Source organism: Phaethon aethereus (assembly GCF_964289735.1).
Source record: "Phaethon aethereus genome assembly, contig: HAP1_SCAFFOLD_343, whole genome shotgun sequence".
Classification (NCBI taxonomy): Eukaryota; Metazoa; Chordata; class Aves; order Phaethontiformes; family Phaethontidae; genus Phaethon; species Phaethon aethereus.
Genome location: NW_028113957.1, coordinates 15156 through 37263, shown reverse-complemented (window position 1 = coordinate 37263; position 22108 = coordinate 15156). Strand labels below are relative to the sequence as shown.

The window sequence follows — 22108 nt, the reverse complement described above, 5'->3', positions numbered from 1 at the left end:
AGGCTTTGGTTGCAACTCATGTATGGGGTTGAAAGAATTGCTCATCTTTCTTAAAAATACACCAAAAGAGAGTTTGTAGAGTGGTACAGATATTTGTAGAGGTAAGGGAATATGCTTTTCTGGTGTTCTGGTGAATTCCTTGATGAACAGTGTTTATCAGCAGTTACTGTGAAGGACTGACAACACATAAAATAGAATAAAAGAGAACTTTTTTTTCAAATGGAAATTACTGGGAAAACAGGATGCTAAATATCTTTTACCAAACAAGATCTGTGTTCTTCTGAGATGAGTTAAGTTTATTTGGAGGATCAGTTTGGACTACTGGCATCTAAATAAATGTCTCTATCATTGTGAAAAGGCTGTGTATTTTAGCCCTTAGTAATGAATTGCTGTTCTCAAAGGTTTGATATGCAGTAGGAGTACTGGGACAAACAATGTGACTAATCTGTAGCAGAGTATGGTGTTTGACTTTGTCTGCTGGTTTAACATTTTGAAGGAATGAGTTTTTAGTCACCAGGTTGAGTCTTGCAGTTTAAGACGCTTTAATACTTGATTATTTGATATTTTTACAAAGCAAGGCTCTACTTCAGGGTATAATATTAATAGCTTAGCTCTGTAATTCGGAGTCTATAGTGTGCACGAGTAATGGCTGTAACGTGACGTGTAGTCATGTGTCTACAGTAGAAAACCTCAAGCTTTTCGAGCTACGATGCTCTCAGTGCCAGTTACAGCCTCTGCCCACCGCCTCCCACAGCCATTTTGCTGAAAGAGTGCTCAATTCTTGTCCTATTAGACCTGTCTTTTTTCGAAATCAGGAAGGCTTCTGCACATCTACATCTTGCTTTTAATTCTAGAGAGCAGCTGCAGAAAGGGCAGCTGGAGAAAGGAAATAGCAGAGCAGCATGTGGGAGGCATGAGATTTATTGGAAATGAATATGTAACTACCTTTATCAGCCGCAGAAATAATTGCTCTCTGCCACGCATAGAACAGGAAATTATTCACTTTCCGGCACTGTATGGGTCATAGGATGGTTGCAAGCTGTTTTAATTGCAGTCTCTCATTAGGGTAATTAATACTACCCTGAGAAGAAAAAATACTGCTAATGAAATGATGCTTAATGCATTAAAAGATGCATAGATAGGAAAAATACAGGATAAAACGTAGTTCCAAAAGACATTATAGGCTGTCTTCCCTTTACTCGAGCAATGGGCACATTGCTCAGAATTACGTTTAGTTCACTATGCTGTCTGTAGTAGCAATGCTTAGGAAACTAAAAAAAAAAAAGGAAACAATACAATGATGCCTTTCCTTCCGTGCCATCCTTACCTCCCGCAGGGCGAGGTGCAGAGGTGAGTTCATAGCCTATGATGGAGCTATTCTCCGTGAGTTTGTGTAATCTCTGGTACAGATCCCAGAATTTAACGTGCTCTGGGTAGCAAAAACCTGCCCACTCTGTTTGAAATTGCCAGTGGAGGTTTTAAGGCTTTTTTTGGTTTGATTTGATGCCCTAGCTCTTGGTTTATGGAGAAGTGAACAGAGAATGATTATTCACACTTCCTTTGTAAAGGATGGTTTTATTCTGTCATATTTCTCTCTTTAGTATCTTGTTTCCCTTGCTGAAGAATCCTAATCTTTTATTATCTCTTTTAATAGGGAATCATTTTATTATCTCTCATCACACATGTTGTCTTTCCTGTATTATTCTTTCTACCATGTCTTTTTCAGACAAAAGTATGGGAATTGGTTGCAGAACACAAGTTGTGGGAGCAGCGTGGATTTGTATAATACTGATGTGATAATCCTTTTCATTCTTACCTCCATATACAGTGGTCAACGTTGTCTTTCTCTTTTTTCCCCACAACATACTAAACGGACATTTTAATAGAAATGTTCCCAGTGATTTTAATGTCCCTCTTCTGTGTGATACAGGCTGTGTGAAGTCTGTGATTGTGTAAGTGTCGTTAGGGATGCATTTTTCCTGTGTGCATTCTTTCACATTGACTGTCATTATTTTCTATTTTATCAATTGCCACTTAATGCTTGTGGATTACTTAAGATGCAGTTGTACTGGTTTTTGGTGCTTATTCATTGTCCTCTGTGTTGTATCATTTGCTTCTGTTGCACAGCTCACTCCCCTTTTTATTGGCTTTAAGGTGTGATGCGTGGCAAGCAAGACAGAAGATACTTTGCATACAATCATTATTGCAAGTAAAACTTTTTTCCCCCCTCTCTCAGTGCCTCATAGTTACTGCAGTAATGACTAGTATTTTAAAGCAACAAACAAAGAAAATAACTTTGTGAACGAGAAGGGATTTCTGAATGCTGGCGAAGGCAGTGCTGTGTGGAGCGTGACTGGCTGCAGCTTCGGAGCATTTTGTGGCTGGATGCTTTGAAGGCTTTGGCAGCATGATAGTGGTTTCTCAAGAGTGATAGAGAAAGCAGTAAGCGTCTGGGACTATGTCTGGATTAGCTTTGGGATCTGCCCAAATATGTAGGAGAGTCCTTTCATGGATCTCTTGGGTCTTTTTGACATTAGATTTGGTACAAAGCTGTTATTGTTAGTCTCTTGCTCTTGGATGTCAGCTGCTCCCAGGAGAGCCATCTCCGCAGAGCTGGTCGAAACAGAACTGAGGTTTGATCAGGGCTACAGAGACAAATCAGCCTTTGTGCAGTGGGAGTGATCTCTGGCTGTGCTTTTCTTGTAGGCACCACTTAGGAACATAGCAACACGTGAGAGTTGTGTTGGGCGTTTGATGTATTTAGTACCTTTAGAATAGATTTGTGTATTGTAGGCCGAGTGATAGTATACCAAGTGTTCTTAATACCTATATACGCCTGTGTAGAATTACCTGATTTCTTACTCTTGATACAGGCACCAAAATAATTCTCTGCTTTAATTGCAAGAGATCACTGAACAGACAGATCTTATGTCCAGCTAACTTGATTACTCCCTTAGCTGATTTCAGCTCATGAATAGGAGGACAGAGCAAATTCGTAAGTTTGTTCTTGCTTGCTTTTAGGGGTGGATGGAAGAGGCATTGATCGCTGCACAAACCTGTGTGGTTTACTTATTTATTTATTGTCACAAATGAAGCAAGAGGAACAACCGTGGCCTTGCTAGAGTCCCCTGTCCGTTTCGGTATGGCTCTTCGCAGTGCAACTGCAAGCACGTAACAGCAGCTTTAGGGATTGGGAAAGGTTAGCGAGCTGTGTGTTTGCCTTGGCTTCTGCTTCTGTTGGTAGAAGAAATATTGGAAGTGCAACCAGAGCAACGAGGGATTTCAGAGGTCCGTCTGGGAAAAATTTTGCAGGTGCTGTATTACCAGCTTTTGTTTGAATTGAGTATTTTGCATTGGAAATTAAATGCTATTTGCTGATAGCTGAAAGCTGTCACTGCAGAAGAAGTAATAAGCTTTGGCCCTCTTGGAGCTGTTATATATGTTACAGAGAAGTGGGAGGAGAATGCCTTCTTGGGTTGGATAAGCCTCCAAAATGTGCCCTCCCTTCTGAAGAGTCTGTCACTTTTGGTGGAGCATCTTGCACACTTGATAGCTGCTGAATTGTGTACCAGTCCTTTTAAATTCTTTTGCTATATCTGGCTGTCCTGTGGGTGGATATAATTTTTTTGAAAAGTGACAGCATTCCGGATATGAATTGAAGATAGCTTTAATTTTAACAATTGGCAGTACTTCAGGATTTAACTCTTGATGGATTATTGCCCAGATTTGGCCAATTTTGAGCCATGTCTGGATTTATGAGCTGAGCGTTTCCTGTTCTCTGGGTGGATTAAACAGGGGAGTTATAATTGCTTCTGCCCCTAATCTATATTGTAACAAATAGGAATAGGTGTTAGAAGATATTTCAGCACTTAGAGGAGGAAAAATATCATGCAGCTAGAGCTGCCTGACAGCATCCCCCTGACTCGGGAGGGTCCCTCCCTTCATCAGGGATGTCAGTACCCTGAAACATCTCCATGTCCCGAGCCACAAAGGCTCTGGGAGTGGGAACACAGGAGAGGAGTCAAGAATGAGAAAGTGCTAAAAAGTATAAGCAAGGACAACAGAAATCTCAGCAGGGAACAATATTCCCTCCTTCTCTTGGAGATAGTGAAGTAACTTGACATTTACTGTCTGTGGGTTGCTTTTTATTTGTTAGGCATAAAGAAAAGAGAAGTTCTGAGAACTGAGGTCTTAAGGGTATATGAGTATGTAGTAGAAAGCTCACACAGCACAGTAGGTAATGCTACAAATGTGGAAAAGAACTCTGCAAAAGGCTTCATTTTGCAGCTCTTCTCATCGGTATTGATGCAGGTGACACCTTCCTTGAAAGTACTAGTAGTTCCTGCAGTCTTTTTTCTGTAGTTTGAACATCTTGCCCAGGTATGTCCAGACTCTTTGCTGGTAGCTCTTGGGGAGGACAGCTGAAACTGCAAGTCTTCTGAGTAAAATCAGAGGTTTAAATAAGCATGAGGTCACGCCATAAAAATTGTATGTTCTACACAATAAATACCGTTTGTGTCTTCAGACTTCATTGGGGATGAATACATTTTGTTCTATGAAAAGAGCACATCTGGTCCTTTCCTTCTCCCTCCTGAGGCAGGCTAGAGATCTTCAGCAGATAAAACCAACATCGAAATTGGACAAAACTGAAGACATATTCTGTGTCCCAGCTGAGGTAGCTAATGAAGATTTGAACTTTTTTAGGATCCGGGAAAGGTGGATTTCAGTGCAGGTAGAGAAGGGCATATTTCAGCCTTTCTTTTCTGGGGCAGTCATTTGAATTTTGGCTTAAATCACTAATGAAAATTAGCTTTGGTTTTAGCTGTGTGCCTGAGTCAACTCCTTACTAGCTAACACATAACCTAGTTTGCCAGGTCTCCTTGGAACCTGAATATGTTCATAGGAATGTGAATTCAGTATGAAACAGAGCACTGATCCAGGAAAGTGTTTGGTTTCTGGTGTTTAAGGAATCAAGAACACAGCGGGGAGGGACCTCCAGAAAGTCATCTCGCCCGTCGTCTTGCAGTGGTGCATACCAGGTATGCTGAACCTGATCCCTGAAAACTTTCAGCGATGGGGCTCACCTTCTCTCCCCTTTCTCCTGTTTTATCAAGTAGTGTATTTAATTACGTGAGTATAATACATATATACATGCGTATATAAATAATATCTATAACTATATGGATATTTCCTGATATCAACCTGAGCTTTGTTTTTATTTCTGTCCTCTTGATGTGGAAAAAAAGCTTGACATGAGGAACTATTTGTAAGAGAATACAATAGTTGTTTTATTCACCCAATCTTTTGAAAGAAAGCAGCCCTACTTGTCACAACCTTTTAGTGTGGTGGCGTTCTGCAAACCTCCCCGTCTTATTGTTGTCTTATGGATGATATCCAGCTCGTCCTTTTTTTTTTCTTTTTAATTTACTACTCAAAAATTTTCTATAGTACTTTAGCTGAGGCTTGCTAGTACAGCATCATACTATTGCCTTGGGCTGCTTATGCTTTACTGTAACCTTTAAATTTGATTCTCTGCAGCCATCCCCTCATTAATTGGTGAATTTTCTAGCATATGCTAGTCTGCAGCCTATTTAAATGTAATCTCTACTATATTACCCAACCTAATGGAGTTACTTAATAACATCAGTGGTGTTGTTGGGATTTTTTTGCCCCTCCCTTCAATGTCCATTCATTCACAGTAATTTTCAAAGAACAGTTAATTGTGGAAAAATTAGGGAGACTCAGGTAACTTATTCACTCCAAAACAGTCCTGTTCTTTCTGATGGGTGCTTTTCAAAACAGATTAGACAGACCTTCAGCAATGAACCACCCACGTTCACCCTTCGAAGAACTGCACATCAGCTTTATACCAGTTACAGCTATACAATGCTTCCTTTGTTTGCGTACAGGAATTTCACAAAAAGGATGCTAGTGATCCTAAAACTTAATGTACATCAGTCTGTCTTTTTTTTGTCCTTGTTCATTTCTCTAAAAGCAGGACATTTAGATCACTTTGACATGTTGTTCTTGTCTCTCTTATTGGCAAGACTGGGAATTCAAGTTGCTAGAACATTCTGCATCCCATATGTAATAAGGCTGAGGTTTTGCTGTTTTGGGGATGGTTTGGGTTTTTTGAGAGCTTGTTCCTAAGACATTGCAACTGCATTAACCAAGAACAACTCATTGATAGTGGCTGGCGCGAAGCACAAATGGATATTAAAGACAACCCCAAGCTTCTGAGCAGATTTTGTCTATCTGGAAGTGGTTTTGAGTGATCGTCTGCGTTCATCCCGAGATTCCTAGGGTTGCACTCTTCTGACTTCCAAGTTGAGAGTGATACTATCTTATGTGATATTCTGCCTCAAGCCCTTAAGGTGGTATAGGAATTACTCATTTGTGGAAGCTGGGCTCTTGCTTTCTCATCTTAGTGTATCTTGGTCAAATAAAATGGTCTTTGTGCAGCTGATGGCCCTTGGGAAGGGTGAGGCTTTGCTTGTGTAGCAGCCTTTGGCTGCTTTTGCAGAGGGACGAGAGTCGTCGTGAGTTGCTTCAGTTGTGTGTTCTTGTTGGTTCCACCAGAGCAAAGCTGAGATGCTTCTTACTTGGCAGATAGGAGCCGTAATCTGCCTTGACTGTACAATAAGGAACAAAAATTTTAAAAAATACAGTACTGCCTCAATTTAAGAAAATCAAAGTTGTTTTCATATAAAATAGTGAAGAGCTTCATACAGATATCTGGGCGTTTGGGAATTTTTTGGCTTGGCAATGGGATAATGTTTGTACTGCTATAACCATAGCTCTTGTGGATTCTACTAAGGAGTCAAACTCCTATGAGGTCTCCTGCAGAGATAGAGGTCTCATCCAGAGCAATTGCGAGAAGCCTGCAGAGAGCTTCTTCCATAGCTTTGCTCCCAGTTGCCATATCACTTCAGCTAGAACTACATCTTCTGTTACTTTTCCACCAAGTTGTGCAAGCATGGGATGGAGGACACCTACTTAAAGATAAAAGGTTTGGACCGGGTCTATGGGAATTTAAGACACATGGTTTGTTTTTGGTTTTTTTTTTTCCACTTTCTCACTATACATACATGTGTACTTACCTATGTACATGCTTTTCCCGTGAACCAAATACTACTGCAGGACTTGGTAATTATCTCTTAAATCGTTCTGCTTATTTGTATGCCATAGAATAGCCTGTTTTGCTTTCTTCTGAGTGACTTTATGTTAAAAATACATGTTTAGTTCCATTACATAGTTTATGTAATTAAAATAAATGTTTAGTTATAGAGTAGATACACTTAGGTTATATGTGGATATATTTGGATGTTAGTTAAAACTTGTTTAACATGCAGTTAAAATCAATATACCAGTCTCTAGATTAGGAGACGCAGAGTTTAATTAGCGGTGTATTGTGGAAAAAAGTTCACACACGCAAGTAAAATAATTGTATATATGTAAAAATATGTACATATATAGTATGTATTTATAAATATATAATATCTTGTATATTATAATATATTTATAAATAATTATATATCTAAAACATGACCTATATTATAATTATATATTATATATTTATAAAATTCTATATAAATTATAAAATATATCATTATACAAAACCCAACAATATGCAGAAACAAGTCTGTAGCTTAGGAAAGTGTGTGTGCATATGTCTCTCTTTTTAAGCTATGTACTGGTCAACTTACCTAGCATTATGAAGTTTTAAATCTTGGGAAGGGGAATTAACATGCAGGAAGCTGTCAGATTAGTTGTTCCACCAGAGCTGATGGTCTGTGACTAAAACAGTAGAGTGCTCAAATAGCCTCAGCATCATGGCCAAGTGATTAAAAACTTGTTCAGGTAAGTATCTGGGGACTAGTCTTACAAATCTTTGTACCTACAGCTCAGGATGGACTGTGATGAGTAATTTTTCTCTTGAAAACAGGGGAGTTACACTTGTGTGAAATGGGAATACGATTAACATATCTCTAAAAACTAAGCAAACCTATCCCCACCTTCTCTGAGAAAGTATTGTAAATCGGCAGCATTATCAGAGGTGTGTGACAAGGAAGATTGAAAGCACAGAACAGCTTTTGTAGATGGAATTAGTTAATAGATTTAAGGCTTGTCAGGCTGGAAGAAAGGTAACTGAGAGGAATATCTCTTACCTGCGCCTCAAGTGGCATGGCGAGGGTGAAGTGGAACTCTTTCTTCCAAGGCAAGAACTAGACGGCATCAGGCTCACACCAAAAGAAATGTTTTGTATCATGCACGTGGTCAAGCTGCAGAACGCTTTGCCCCAGGCTGTGGTGGCTACTGAAAGCCTATGTGGCTTCAAAACGCAAGTGGCCATGGAGAGAAAAAGTCAGACAAAACCTGACCAAATGGAGGCCGGAAGAATCTTCAGAGGAAGCAGTGTTATGTGCTTGCGCTTTCTTACGTTCTTACCTACGCACCTGCCATTTTTCACTTCTGGAGAAAATCAGCAGAGTTTGTGTGGCCATTCTTGTGCTGGTCCTGCATCAGCACCTTCGTCTTTGCAGAGGTGTGACATCCTAACGACCCCATGTCAGTATCTTGTTTGGAACCTGCTGTCTTTTGCCACTGTTACTCCCTTCAGTTAAATGCTGCAAGATCAACTAAGGATAATTGTCAGCATTTAAGAGTTAAAAAATTGCTTCAGTGTTATCTTAATGTTTTTGGGTTTTTTTAATCACCTTTCTTCACAGTTCATTTTAACTTTATGAATTATTCCATGCAGGTGGAGTCTTTAGAGTCGGTAGTTTATGCCTCCTTATGTCTTTGTAGTTTATGCCTCTGTATTTTCCTGGAGTGGGAAATCTGCAGGCATCGAGCGTGTAGGCTCAGGAGGAAGCCCAATATATGGAGTGAGGTTCATCCAGGTTGCTTCTGGGCACAATGTTGGCGAATGGGTAAGAAATACAAACTCATTAATAACATCCTGGTTCCAGACTGAGTATGATCCTTTACCTCATACCAGCACCCTGGCTGCAGGATTTGAACTGTCGTTCCCTGCTGCCGTCATCTGCTGCTGTAACTGTGGAGCCTTTCTCTGGCAGCGGGAGGCAAGCAGAGCAGATAGATAAATCTCTTAAAATCTCTTGTTTGCAAGAAGGAGTAGTTGTGGAGCTGAGGGGTAAGTTTTTCCGGATCCCATTTCTTGCCCCACCCTTATCTAACTTGTTCCCCTGCCTTTAGCAAGCCCCCCGGGTACTTAGAGGAGCACGTGAACTCTCACTGACTTGGCGCTGCTCCTGTTCTGAGCCTTGGTTTACCTGGCCAGTACAACAGCCCGAGAAGGACAGAAAGGATATTCTCTTAGCTGGAGCCACCTGCAAACGTCCCCGTGAATTACTAGCTGTTTAAATGCTTTGTGCAGCCAGTCCGAGGAGCTGAAAGTGCTATCTCGAGTGGTTTAGGGTTTACAGTTGGTCATGCCGAGTAACGACATCCCTGTGGGTTTGCTTGCCTTGCTGATGCTTGGCCTCGGGGTGATCGGGAACAGCTGAAAGCCTGTTTATGCACAGGGCTGTTGGTTTCCAAGGCACACCTGTAAGACAGTCCCTGCAAGTGTTAACGTGTTTCCATACTGGATGGCGATTTTCTGCTTTCATGTAATTTTAGTCCTGACACTGTTATCATTTGGAGCGTGATGGATTCTCCTGTAGACCATGGGCTTCCCTACAGAATTCTGAGTTTTGTATTCTCTCATCTACCCATCTCCATCCTCAAGGACCTGTGCTGCTGTGTGGTTTGCTTTTTTGCTGGGTTTTGTTTTCTTTTTAAGGGAATACGTGTGGCTCAAGCCCAGGTTGTGCAAATTGTATCCTGTTTACTTTTCTTGTATAAAGCTAGAAATCTTGCCTCCACGGTATTTGCAAACCAATCTGTTTAGGAAATGTCAGGGGTGAAAAAAGGAATAATAATTTAAAAAAACAAAAACCAATTCCAAATAATCGTGTATGCTAGTTAAATCTGAGAGGTTGTGCTCCCTTGAGTTAGATACATAGGTCTCCCTCAACTAGCCACTGCTAGAGGACAGTCTGACCCGAAATGCAAGAGCTATAGTAATTTACAGCAACATCATTTGCAGTTTTGGAGCAGTAAGTGAAGATTAATACATACAATTACAAATTTAGGGGAAAATTTTTACTTGACGAGGATACAGTAGTGTAGTAGATATTCAGGAAAACACGGAGCTGTGGAGCTAAGAGCAGCTGGCTGTTGTGAAAGTTGAAAGTTTGCTGAGATGCTGGGAGGGAAGGAATAGCGTATTCGGGCTGTGGGTAAGAAGTAGCAATATGCACTCCTGCTATAACCAAGGTAAAAATTCTTAAGAAGGAGGAAAAAAAAAAATCAGACTTAAACAAGTTCATAGTGGTTGTGAATAAGAGCAACTCTCCCCTGCCCAAGAATAGATTGTGCAGCAAAAAGTCTGTGGCATTTTGATTATATACCTGAAATTGTAACTTTTTTTAAACTAAAAAGATAGAACTAGAAAAACTCATATAGGAAATGGTGAGGAACTGGACTAAGACATAATCTCATTTAGGTGGTAAACCCCAGATATCCACTATGTTTGTTTTAATGCCAGAATGCAAATTCTGTTACGGAATTGTTGTACTGGGGGATGTATTGTATGTTAAAAAACCCCGTAAGTTAAACATATCAACAGATAACAGAGAATCCCCATGAATTAAATTTCATGTTGAAACAGAAAATGCGTAACACTAGTTGGCTTGGATATTGAGACACAAACTAAAGAAAACTACCGAGCTCAGAATATCTTTTAGGGCAGAATCCGCAATAGTCAGGGAACACCATTTCTCTCTTTGCTCTCCCCAAGGCTCTGTAAGTGTCATGCTGGAACATAAAGTAGCAATTTCTTTTGTTGCTTTTGCTTTTTTTTGTGTGTGTGTACAAGCTTCATAAATGATACGATAAGACGATGACAATGTCATGGAGCATTAAAAGCAGAGAAACAAGCCTTGATTTGGCATTGAGCAATGAATAGGGTCTGGTTCAAGGTGTTATAAGAGCAAACCCGCTTTATTGTCGCTGCCACAGAGTGCTGAGGTTGAACATCCTGGCAGGAGCATGGCAAAGACTCCAGTGAGTAATGATAACTTCAGAAGAAAACAAAACGGCTGCGAGGAAGCTTGAGTACAGGAAGAGCCATAGGAGTAAAGTGCTGGCAGATAATTCAAAGCTTGTTTAAAGGCAGTGTTTTAGAGGTTCAGGGTGAGTAAGAAGTGACTCATTAATAAAAATAAAAAGGAGCCTTTAATCATGGTACTTTTTTTTTATTTGCTTTAAACAGCAGAGGAGACTGTTAGAACTACAAGAAGACATCTTTCAATGTCCTGTACGCAAGGAACATAGAACAGGGCGGAAACTCCAGGAAGTTAAATTAAAATCACTACTAAAATGTTTCAGAGGCATTAAAACCAGAACTATTACCAGAAATTGAGAAATATTAGCTGTGATACATAGTTAATGGTTTAAATTTGCATCACTATGAGAGCAGTGAAAGGTGGTAAATGTAATGGTGATTTTTACAGGTAATGAGAGGATCCAGGAAACTAGCAACTTATCCAACATCCCTGCCTGCTTTGTCACTTCAACTTATATTTAAAATAGCTTTGAGACTAATAGGATACGCCACCTCCATGAGAAAATGCAACTCTTGTGCAGAAATGCCTCGCTGTGGGTGAGGGTGCTAGCCACTGATTCAGTGTACTTGGAGTTTCCGAAGAACTGGACAATTCCCTTGTGCAGGTCTGAATGAAACTAAGCTATCATGAGTAAACAGCATGGGCTTAATAACAGGCTAAAAAATGGGAGAGGAGGGAAGATGTGCTCAGTTTTCGGCGCTGGGGGAGGTTGCCGAGTCTGTGCCAGGCTGTGTACTGTTAAGTGTATTCATTAATAGAGCAACGTGAGCTAAAACTGACTTTAGAAAAGTTGCAGAATGATGTCATTTCATCAAATAACTGTGCAAAAATGGCAGATGTTGTCAATAGAGGCAAAGTAATAATCGCAGGTACAAAGCATTCCTAGTTGTGCGTGTACCATGATGGTCTTTTAAAACAAGAGAGTTTGTGTCTTAAGCGGTTATTTGAAAATATTCACTCCTAGGAGTCAAAAGGCAAAATATGTGTTGAAAGAGGAGAACGAAGAAAGCATCTTAATTCACTGTACACATCTATAGCATATCTATGTGGCAGCTTCTTTTTGGACTAGATAAAGAGGTAGAGAAGGTACCAAGAAGGTGATAAGAATGATTAACAGTATAAAAAGAAAGCTTAGAGGAGCAATTAAATAGACTGGGATTTTTCAGCTCTGACAGAAGTGAGCTGAACTTGAGCTTCCTCACTGAAGCCTTGATAAAAGTTGGTTTTTCTCCCAGCTTTCAGTAAATGATGGCTTTGTACCTTTCCTATTTTTAAAGCTGTTTACAGATGTGCACACAGAAATAGGGTAGTGGGTCAGAGTGGCCTCTGGTCTAATCCAGCATAGCTGCTCTCACGTGACAAAGTATTTTCGGGCTTCACCAAGTGGTGTGCCAGGAAAAACAGTATTTTTTAAGTATTGCAGGTTTCTTTCTTTAGAATAATTAATCTCAATAATGGACAGTTCAAACAAGCTGTGTGGATTTGACATTCAGCTATCTCGGAGTGACAGGCAAAACCAAGAGCTGCCTATGTTGACACCTTTTCCATGTAATACCTGTAGCTCAGATGGCTTATGATGTGTCAAAGCTTTACTTTATAATGTAAGGCCAAGTCTACTCCCGCTCTGTAGGAAGCAGAAGCCAATCTTCTCCTGAAAGGATACAGTCCTCAGCAAGACTTCAGAGGAGGAAGTGCTGCAAACTCTTTCATACACTATTTTCTTTTGTGGGACTTGGTTTTAAATTTTAAGGATAGAGTCTTAGAAAGACTTACCCAAGAAGATCTGTGCTCTTTGGATAGTGGTTCAGGCAGTGGCTCTAGCAATGTTGCAGGTAGCATTTGATTTATCAAGAAAATCAAGTATGAGGCTGTGAACGCCAGCAACGCGCGGGAAATGGGGGATGCTGTTGCTAAGGTGGGGAGCTTAGGTGTTTGTGTAAGAGGAGTTTGCCATGCCCACAGAGACTCACAGTATTTGAAGGTTTGGGACGTAGCTGTGCAAAGAATTTCCTTCTGTGAGGAAATCATAGAATCTTTGGGTTGGAAGGGACCAAGGCCATCTAGTCCAGGCCTCTGCCATGAGCAGGAACATACCCAACTAGAGCAGGTTGCTCAGAGCCCCGTCCAACCCGACCTGGGATGTTCCCAGGGATGGGGCATCTACCACCTCTCTGGGCAACCTGGGCCAGGGTTTCACCACCCTCAGTGTGAAAAATTTCTTCCTTTTATCTAGTGAATCTATCCTCTTTTAGTTTCAAACCATTACTCTCTGTCCTATCATGTTGTCAGACTTCAGAAATGCAGAGCCGAGGCAAACCCTGGGAGGATGAAGCATCGCTTCGCACAAACAGCAGCCTCTGTACAGCAAAACGTTGTAATTACATGTGCGTGCAGAGAGGACTTCAGCTTTACCTATTAACCATACAAAAAGTTGTGAATAACGTGCGTATGGTGACCCGTGTGGGTCATTCAAAGGCTAAAACATTTGATGTCTCAAAACTCTTTGGGCAGTGGCCAATTTTCAGAATTTATTAAATGAAATTTATTAAAGGGGTGGTGGGAAGCATCCTGAAAAGTGTTCCTGTATACACACTTGATTATTTTTTTTTACAATTTGAGAGCAGCTGTAAGTATTTTTGTGAGTCAGTACAGGAATGAAGCCAATGTTCATCACTTCAGTTTTTGATGCGATTCCTTAGTGTGAAAGTACGTGTATAAAATTTTAATCCTCATGGAAAATTGAGACAGTGACAGTAAAAAATTGGTGTTGCTTTAATCCAGAACATGATTTATTGTGCTTAAATTTCGAGCATACGTGCCATCGTTGTCAGCTACCCTTTTCAACTAGTACGTACATATAGATTTGCTCTCTCTGTATAAATCTTGGCTTTTTTAGGCCTCAGACTGGGCTCTTATCTCCCAAGTCAAGCCAGTAAGGCTCTTGATGAATTCTTACCCTCATCTGGGGAGACATGTGAGCGGCAGTGAGCACAGCAGCGGCACGGCTTTCGGTAGCGTAGCACCTATTAGCGCTCAGCTGGCACGCAGCCTGCAGAGCCCTGCTGCTGGCAGGGCAAAGCCCAGCTCGGACCTGGGGCTCGCCTGCGCTGGGAGGTTAGTGCAGAGACTAGTCGTACACAGGGAGTATAGAACCTCTCCCAGGTGGATTCGTGGCCTGTAAGGTCCTGGTTGTGCAGGAGGATGGTGCCGCTAAGTATATCCAAATGGGGAATTATTTCAGCTTAACTGATGCTTTGTGAATTTACACCCCGACCTCCTCGCTGAGCTCTCTCTGCAGACGAGCCTGGAGGAGTACTTCTGCCTTCCTCATTTTTCCTTCGATCTTGTCTCCCCTTCGAAAAGCCAAAACTTTTTTCCCAAGCTCTTTTGATTAGCTGGTTATTAATTTCAGGTTAAGTCACTGGGAATTCTGCTGTCTCTCCCACAGTACTAATTCCTAAATTAATGATTATTTTCATTTTTGGTGTGTTTTGTTGCAGTCTAAATACCTGCATGCTAATTATCTGTCTCCTTCCCTTACTCAAGCGAAGAGGCTGACACATATCTACTCAGTGCCCAGGAAGGCGAAAAACTGGTAACAGTTATAAAATACTGGGAAAACTTCCAAATTCTTTTTCAAGACGTATATTTTGGAGCTCTGTTTCTGCGAATTATTTACTTGATTCGAAAGAGTTTTATTCTTCTAGCTTTTATCTGACTCTGGTAACTGAAAGTTGAGCTCCAACGAGGATTTTTACCTCTTTGTCTGTGTGTGATAAAACCTCTCTCTTGATTTACTGGCAATGCTGCTTGCACGACGCTGAACAATTTTTACAGGCTAGCCTTGATATGCTCAGCTCACAGCTAATGCCGATTCAAATGGAATATATTCTAGCTCATTAATTTGGGCGTTGCGATGAAAAACTAGTTGAATACGTATAAAGCAAGTTTTGATGTCAATAAAAGGAAAGGACTTCGATCTCTTCATGCTGTTGTCAGTGGCCAGGCTTTCCTGTTTGACTCATCTTCGGCAACGTAGAACACGCTGTATTTCACTTTGATCAGCGGGCTGCAAAATAGCTGCTCCTCCCCACTCTTCCCCTTTCGCCTTTTATTCCCCTTTGCCTGACAGTTTCTTTTTAATTTACCTATTGCCTCCTGCAGAAGAGAGCACTGGCACAGCCGCTAGCGCATCTTTGGAAGAGTTAAGAGGGAAAGGAGATGTATTTGGGTTGGCAAACCACCCTGCCCGTGGGGCTGGAGGCGCTGGGCCGCGCGGAGCTGTGTGGTTGGTGTTCGGGGGCCGGGAGTCCTGCTTCGGGGGGAGTCAGCCAGAGTGCAGCATCGAAATGACGTTTCTTCAGCGCTGCGTGTTCCCAGCTTGGGGATTTAAGCTGGAAGAACAGGCAGTCTCTGGTCTGGTAGTGTATCTGCTTCCACAGAGGTTATTTTCTAATAAACGGGGAAATCCTTACTGAGCTGAGATCCCTACGGGAACTTGCAGTTTGGCCAGTGTCGGCAGCTTAATGAGTAGTTCTGGTTAATAATTAGCTGGGCGATATCATAACAGAAGGTTTCGGGAACAGTGCTTCAGAGGTTACATCTTGTTTGCGGAAGATGAAATTCCCTTTCCCTAACGCATTATTTTTAATCCGGCCTGTCACTGCCAGTCAGTCCTCCTGCGGCTCAGCAGTGCCTCTCGTGACGTTCACCCCGAGGCATTTCACAAAACGAACCAGAACAAATGGCTCCAGCAAGCCAAGCTAAACAAGCAGGAGAGATAAAAGCAGAAAACCATGTTGGCGCTGCCGAGTCAGGAGGGGAAGTCGGGATCTGAAGAGCTCCAGAGCCTAAAATCTCCGAACTGCAAAGTCTTGCGTATAAGAATCAGCAACGGGCTGGTGGCCCTGGGCCTGCAGGCGCAAGTTGAAACGGAAGGTTCATGCAAAGGGCTGAGACTTGAAAAGCTGGGTCGGGTGGAGTTGTCTTTTCCTGGGACTGCAGTGAAAAACCAGCTTGGGCATCTCTTACCATTTAAAAAAAAATTTTTTTTTTTAAACTTTTTTTCATGACACAAAACTTAGGACTACTCTTTACTGCTTATTTAACATAACATTGCAGCAGGCTGTTAAAAAATGTGGTATTTATATTCCTTGACAGCTGAGTATCACAGCACTTGACTTTTATATGGTGGTTGGTGGGAGGGATCGGGCTGGGCTAGCTCAGCGTCCCATCGGAACTGTGGCTGATCTAAGGGGCTCGTTAGGCTTTCCCTGAGGAAGGACGGGGTAGTATAAAGGGAGACTACGTGGAGTTTTAGCCTCTGTTTTAAAAAGGCATGGTGTTTCCCCGTTTTGTTGCAAAACCTGAAACTTGACCTAATTATGTTTAATGCCTGCCCACGTATGCAAGAGCCTAAACAATATGGTTATAGGAGCCATCGTCTGGCAAATTCCTGTGCGTTAAACGAGGCTACAGACCACATGATTTATTGTATAGGAATATTTTATCTTGTGGTCTTAGAAAAGAAGCCTTTTATTGGCTTGTATTTCTAAACCCTAATCGTGTTATGGTTAGGGATATTTAGCACAGGCTGATGTTTGTTGTGAAACAAACTGGAGAAGGTCATAAAAACACTTCATTGTCTGCAAGTGACAGATTATGACGGTGCAACTGTGAACTTTTTCAACTGGGGGAAAAGATTTTACCCCATTGAGACATTGATCTGGTAATCTTTTCCATTAACATGAAGAATAAGAATTTTAAAACAGTTGGTTCTTTTCACAAGAGAATTAGCATGTTAAGGAATGAGATTTAATGACAGAATTGTAAATATTCAGGAGATGAAACTTCTTTCTGTTGTAACTCACACATTGAAAATGTAGTTCAGGCAAGAGCAATGAGGTGTGAAATGTTTTGTGGGTGTTTTCATGACACTGAAGAAAGTGAACTTGGAGATTCAAAAGTCTCCTGACAAATTCCCGCACGAACATCTGTTGTGGTTAACCATCACCAGGCATGCTTTGGGATATCATGTGGCACTGGGATGTGGATGGAGTAAAAGAAATCTCAGGGGAAGTTTACTCACATCTGTCTTCTTTTCAGCTTTATTTTTTGAAAGAACGAGGCTTGTGTTATTCATTTGTCCATCTGTTCCACCTAATATTTTTTGAGCCAAACTCAGAGGAGAGGGGGGGAAGCCTCTTCCGTTCCCACAGCCCTCACCTAAGCGGGATGGCAGAGGTGAAAGACCAAATCAGCGCGTCCGAAACTTCAGTTCGCCTGTTCTATTTAGCAGTGGTGCCCTCGCACGCCTCCACGACTTGTCGCTTCTTGGGAACCGCTTCTTGAACCCTGTGGTGCGGGGAGGTGAGGTGGGAGGGTGCAAATCCATGAGTAACTAACCTTACTTAACTTTCACAGCTCATGAAATAACTGATTTTGCTAGGCACTGTACTTCTCATGGTCAAAATTTACCATCTCTTGCTAGACAAAACTAAATGGCTTTGCACTTGCAACACTGAAAACCTGTTATTTTGTTTCCCAAGTTTGGTGGCCGTGTGGGGCTGCAGGATATAGGTAGGTTTTCGCAGTATTTTCCCTCGAAGTAGACAACCGCTGTGCTATCGATTGAGTGTTGTGTATGGAAGATTGTTGTGCACCTGAGTTAATTAGAGCTTTTCGTCGTTCTGGCTCTCGCTGCAGTAGCGTTTACTCTTCGCTGCTCTGTGTTTTGACACTGTTTCACTGCTGAATGAAGAAATTCAGGGTGTAGAAGTGTGCTGCTCCTGTTTTACGTAGAAGTAAGGCTTTCCAGCCATCAGTGCAATGAATTTTTGTGTCACTTCAGACCGTTCCTGTTGACTTGCCGGTATCCTTCATGCTAATACCTTCTTGTGCACTAAATTTTTACTGCATATGCCTCTTCCCTGTAAAAGATGTACGGTATTCCTTGTTTTCCCCAGTAAATTGTGAAGCTTTAATGCACTTCTACGTCTTCCTTCTGAAGATATCAACAGAATGTAAATGTATTTTTAAACCTGACTGTCTGATTTCATGCAAATGTCTCCTCTGTGCAGGTACGCTATTCTTTGTGGGCAGTTATCAGAACATGAGAGTATTCAGAAGCGCATTCAAACTGGATATGTTTTTAAGGTGAGTAGAAAGGACATGCTGGTTTTTGTGTAAGTATTGATCAATACTTATTTCTATAGTAGTCAGCTAGGAAAAATTGGCTGCAGCTCTTACTAGGGAGGCGATAGGTCTCAAAGGGATGCTGTGGGTGGGCGGTTTGGGCTGAGGAGGGTGATTCCAGCGACACGTGATGAGGGTGGCGGGTCTGGCTCTGCACTTTTGCATGCTATAATCTCAGAAAAAAAGAAGAAAAGCCTTGCAAATAAAATGTATGTATCTGATGAGACAGAGAACTTGAAACATGAAATTACCATGTGGTAATAAGATACAGCACCAGCTCATAAATGCAAAATGGTTATTTTCAAAGAGGATTTAATCTGCCTCAGATCCCTTTATTTGCCTTTCACCCACAGCGGGGATGTTACAGGGTAAAAGGATGCACCTGGAACAGTCACTACAGAACAGGCCACGTATAATTATTACCTCATCAGTTATTGACATGGCCAGTAATTTGGTTATGTCAAAGCTCTGAAAAGGTGGTAGAATAAAATGAAGGGCAGCTTCATTTTTTTGTGTGTAGTAATTCTTGTCTCCAAGGCTGATAAAATGCTGGTGTTCTGTGTTCACTGAAGCCTTTTTGAGAAGATTCAAGAATCTCTTTGTAGCTTAGTTTTATTGATCACTGACACTTGAATTGTGGACTTCTTCCTTTCCTCTTTGCACGTTTGTTCATCTGCTCTTGTGGTTATTGTATTTGCTGATAACAAAAATGTGATGTGTGTTGGTGATGATTTTCCATAGGAACACATTGATAAAGCGATTGAACTGAAACCAGAAGATCCAAAGTCTTACTATCTTTTGGGCAGGTGGTGTTACCAGGTAAAATAGTTTATTACTACTTATTGCTGTTTTCTTCCTTCTTGGAATTTAATTCCCTGTTTGAGTGAAAGATAGGTGGATTCAAACCACCAGCCATAAGGACTGAGGGTACTCTTTAGCTACTGAATTCAGATATTGTACCAGAAAGTTCTGGTACAGAAATATTCCAGCTGCTTGAGGAAGTAGTTTAGAAGTTGCACTTGCATGGGATCTAGAAACTCTTCATTTCAGCCCTGAAACAGTGCCGGGAAAAACACTCCACTGATGATTGCTGTAAATGCATTGCGTTCAGAAACCTCTTACGATGTAAAAGCTCATGTTCTTCTACGTGTAGCACCTCAATGCTTTTATAAAAGCACTACTGAAACTCTTGTCTGCCAGGATACAGTGTCATTCCAAACCCCGCAGCTTTCCATCTAAGTTGTTTCCTTAACTGGGGTTGAGAAGTCTTGGGCAGTCCATCTCCCTCTTGTCTGCCTCCCGTTAAACCTGAAACATATACCTTCATCTTGGCGTTACCACTCAGAGCACTAGATTTTAAACGGTACAGGTTTTTGGTAAGAGTTTATGTAAGTTCATAGCAAGAGAGGGGCTACAGAAACACCGAGTTGGTGATCAGGACAAATGCTGGCTGAGCCCCTTTCCAGCGCGTTGCTCTGTGCTAACGATCAAAGGCCAGGAGGAGGTAGAGGAAGGTTAGTGGTATTGAAGACACGCTGAAGATTTTAAAAGCATGAAGAGTGTGGTTTTGTATTGGCTGTATCGTTTGCTCTTGCTGTTGTAATACTTTTGTCCCTGGATCAACAAAGGCTTTAAAAGTATTTGGTGTACCTGTCTGCAATAGAGTAAAAGCTGCTGGGGTTTTTGCTGTTTCATTTATTTATTGCCGCTGTTCCGCTCTTCATTTTTCCCCTGTTTTTTGTCTCTTGCCTAGAGGGAAGCTGTTTGCTAAAAGTGTTATTTTTGAACCGCTCTGAATTGGAGCGCTGAAGGGTTCAGGGCTCTGGACTGTTTTTTAGTCACTGCAGGTGGCATGGGAGGTGAAATGGCAAAGAATGGATTAGGAAAGGCACTAGCTGCAAACTAGCTTACTGTTCCCTGTGCTTTACTCAGTAAAAAGAAACTACCTGCAACCCTTTAGGCACATATGGATGTGATCAAGGAGATGTCAGGGCTGGCAAGAGCTTCTGCACACAGTATGTCTGTATAATCCTTTGCATGTGTTTCCTTGCCCTTGCTACACAAAGTATTGGAGGTATTAGAAGCAGCGTGCCGGCTGCTTTATATTTCTTGACAGGGAAAAGCTTGGAGTCAAATACCATAAATCAGATTTAGTGCCTATAAAAAGAAATAAGAGCTTGCAGTAACTATCTACTTTTCAGTTTATACAATTTGAAAGCGCTTTGCTGCTGTCAAAAACGAAGTCACATTGCAGAGATCGTAGCTGGGATAATTGACACCGGTAGTTACAGAGGAGCGGTGAGCTAAACTAGTGGGAGCTTCTAGCTCTTCATTCTGCTGTGGACTTTCTACTCAGCCTGACTGCTCTTAGAGCTGCTGAAGCTATGGAACGAGAGCAGATGTATGTAGAAATATGTTAGTACTTCTGCTATTCTGCATTGTAAGAATTACAGAGTATTAAACAAAGATGGTATTATCAGAAGTTACAGTCCCATGCGTCCTTTCCCCCACTGAACCTTCAGGGTGTTTGTTATCAGAGAGAGGGGAGCTGGGAGCAGGAGAATAAGATTCCATTAAATAATTATAATAGCTACCTATTTCTCAAAATGTGAATATCTCTGTTGGTGGGAAGGCTTTAGCCTGCCTCTCTCAAGGGATCTTCGCATGGTGAGAACACGTTCTCGTACAAGATTTAAGATGGGAGACGGGTGGGCTCCATCTGTGCGTTTGCTCCGATGCGTAGGTGGGAGCTGCCAGGACTGGTGTGGTGGCAATAGGACGGTTTGGGATTTTGGACCACCCACACTGTCCCACGCCTGTAATACTCAGTTGTGGAGACAAATCTTAATTTGAGTGTTATGCATGTTATGTGGCAGCTGCTGTATGGAACTGCAACAGCTGACTCGGGACAAGGAAAAGCAAATCGGGTTTAATTCTGTGGCTGGACTTGGATACTCGTCCGGAATCTGCCGACACTACCAAGATCTTTGGCTTTCTCCCAGGCGCACAAGAAACTGGATAATTCCTTGTCTGTATAGTTTTGCATATGCTGTGTCTCTAGTGGGTTTGACAGTCCATCTTACTGTCTCCACAGGTTTCCCACCTGGGATGGCTTGAAAAAAAGACTGCTTCTGCTTTGTTTGAAGCCCCTCCTACAGCCACTGTACTGGACGCCCTGCAGAACTTCTTACGGGTAATAAATCTGATAAGCAAGGGAATCGCTAACCTAACAAATGCAATCACAAGTGGGGGATTGGAGTACTTGTATTCTGCTTAAACTCATCACTCCCCAAGTGCTCCATGATACGTCTCAGTTGACTAGAACTTGTGGAAGAAAAGCTGGTGAAAGTAAAAATTTTTGAGCCTCTGTTATAGAATAGCTTGACAGAAGAACGTGATTTTGAAGACGTCGGAACTAGACCCAGAGTGTTCAGAATTGTTTTAAGGGTTTTGTTTTTCCTTTTAAAACCTGCATAGTGGAGTGATTCATTGCTTGATACTAAATGCATATGGTCTGTACTCTTTCAGGGTCTGTAAGATCTGTTTGAGCTCATCCCTGGGAATACTTGCATAGATACTGTCTGATTAGGTCAAACTTCTCCAATTCAAGCTTGCGAAGACAACTACATAAAGCTTTCAGGGGCACATTGCTTATGTGTTTCTAGAAAGAAATTCTTAGGAGTACTTTCTATGTTGTAAGAATCCTGCCCTCTGAATAC

The 22108-nt window shown here is 41.6% G+C and overlaps 1 protein-coding gene across 1 annotated transcript in view; it reads left to right on the top strand.

Moving 5' to 3' along the window:
* Positions 1 to 22108, top strand: part of RMDN3 (regulator of microtubule dynamics 3) — a gene marked incomplete at both ends in the record, with an annotated part of 39505 nt that overhangs the window by 11524 nt on the left and 5873 nt on the right. Inside the window, 3 exons of the mRNA XM_082016008.1 lie at positions 18275 to 18350; positions 19131 to 19208; positions 21484 to 21582. Of these exons, the coding sequence (XP_081872134.1) occupies positions 18275 to 18350; positions 19131 to 19208; positions 21484 to 21582 (253 nt within the window). The remainder of the gene's footprint in view (positions 1 to 18274; positions 18351 to 19130; positions 19209 to 21483; positions 21583 to 22108) is intronic.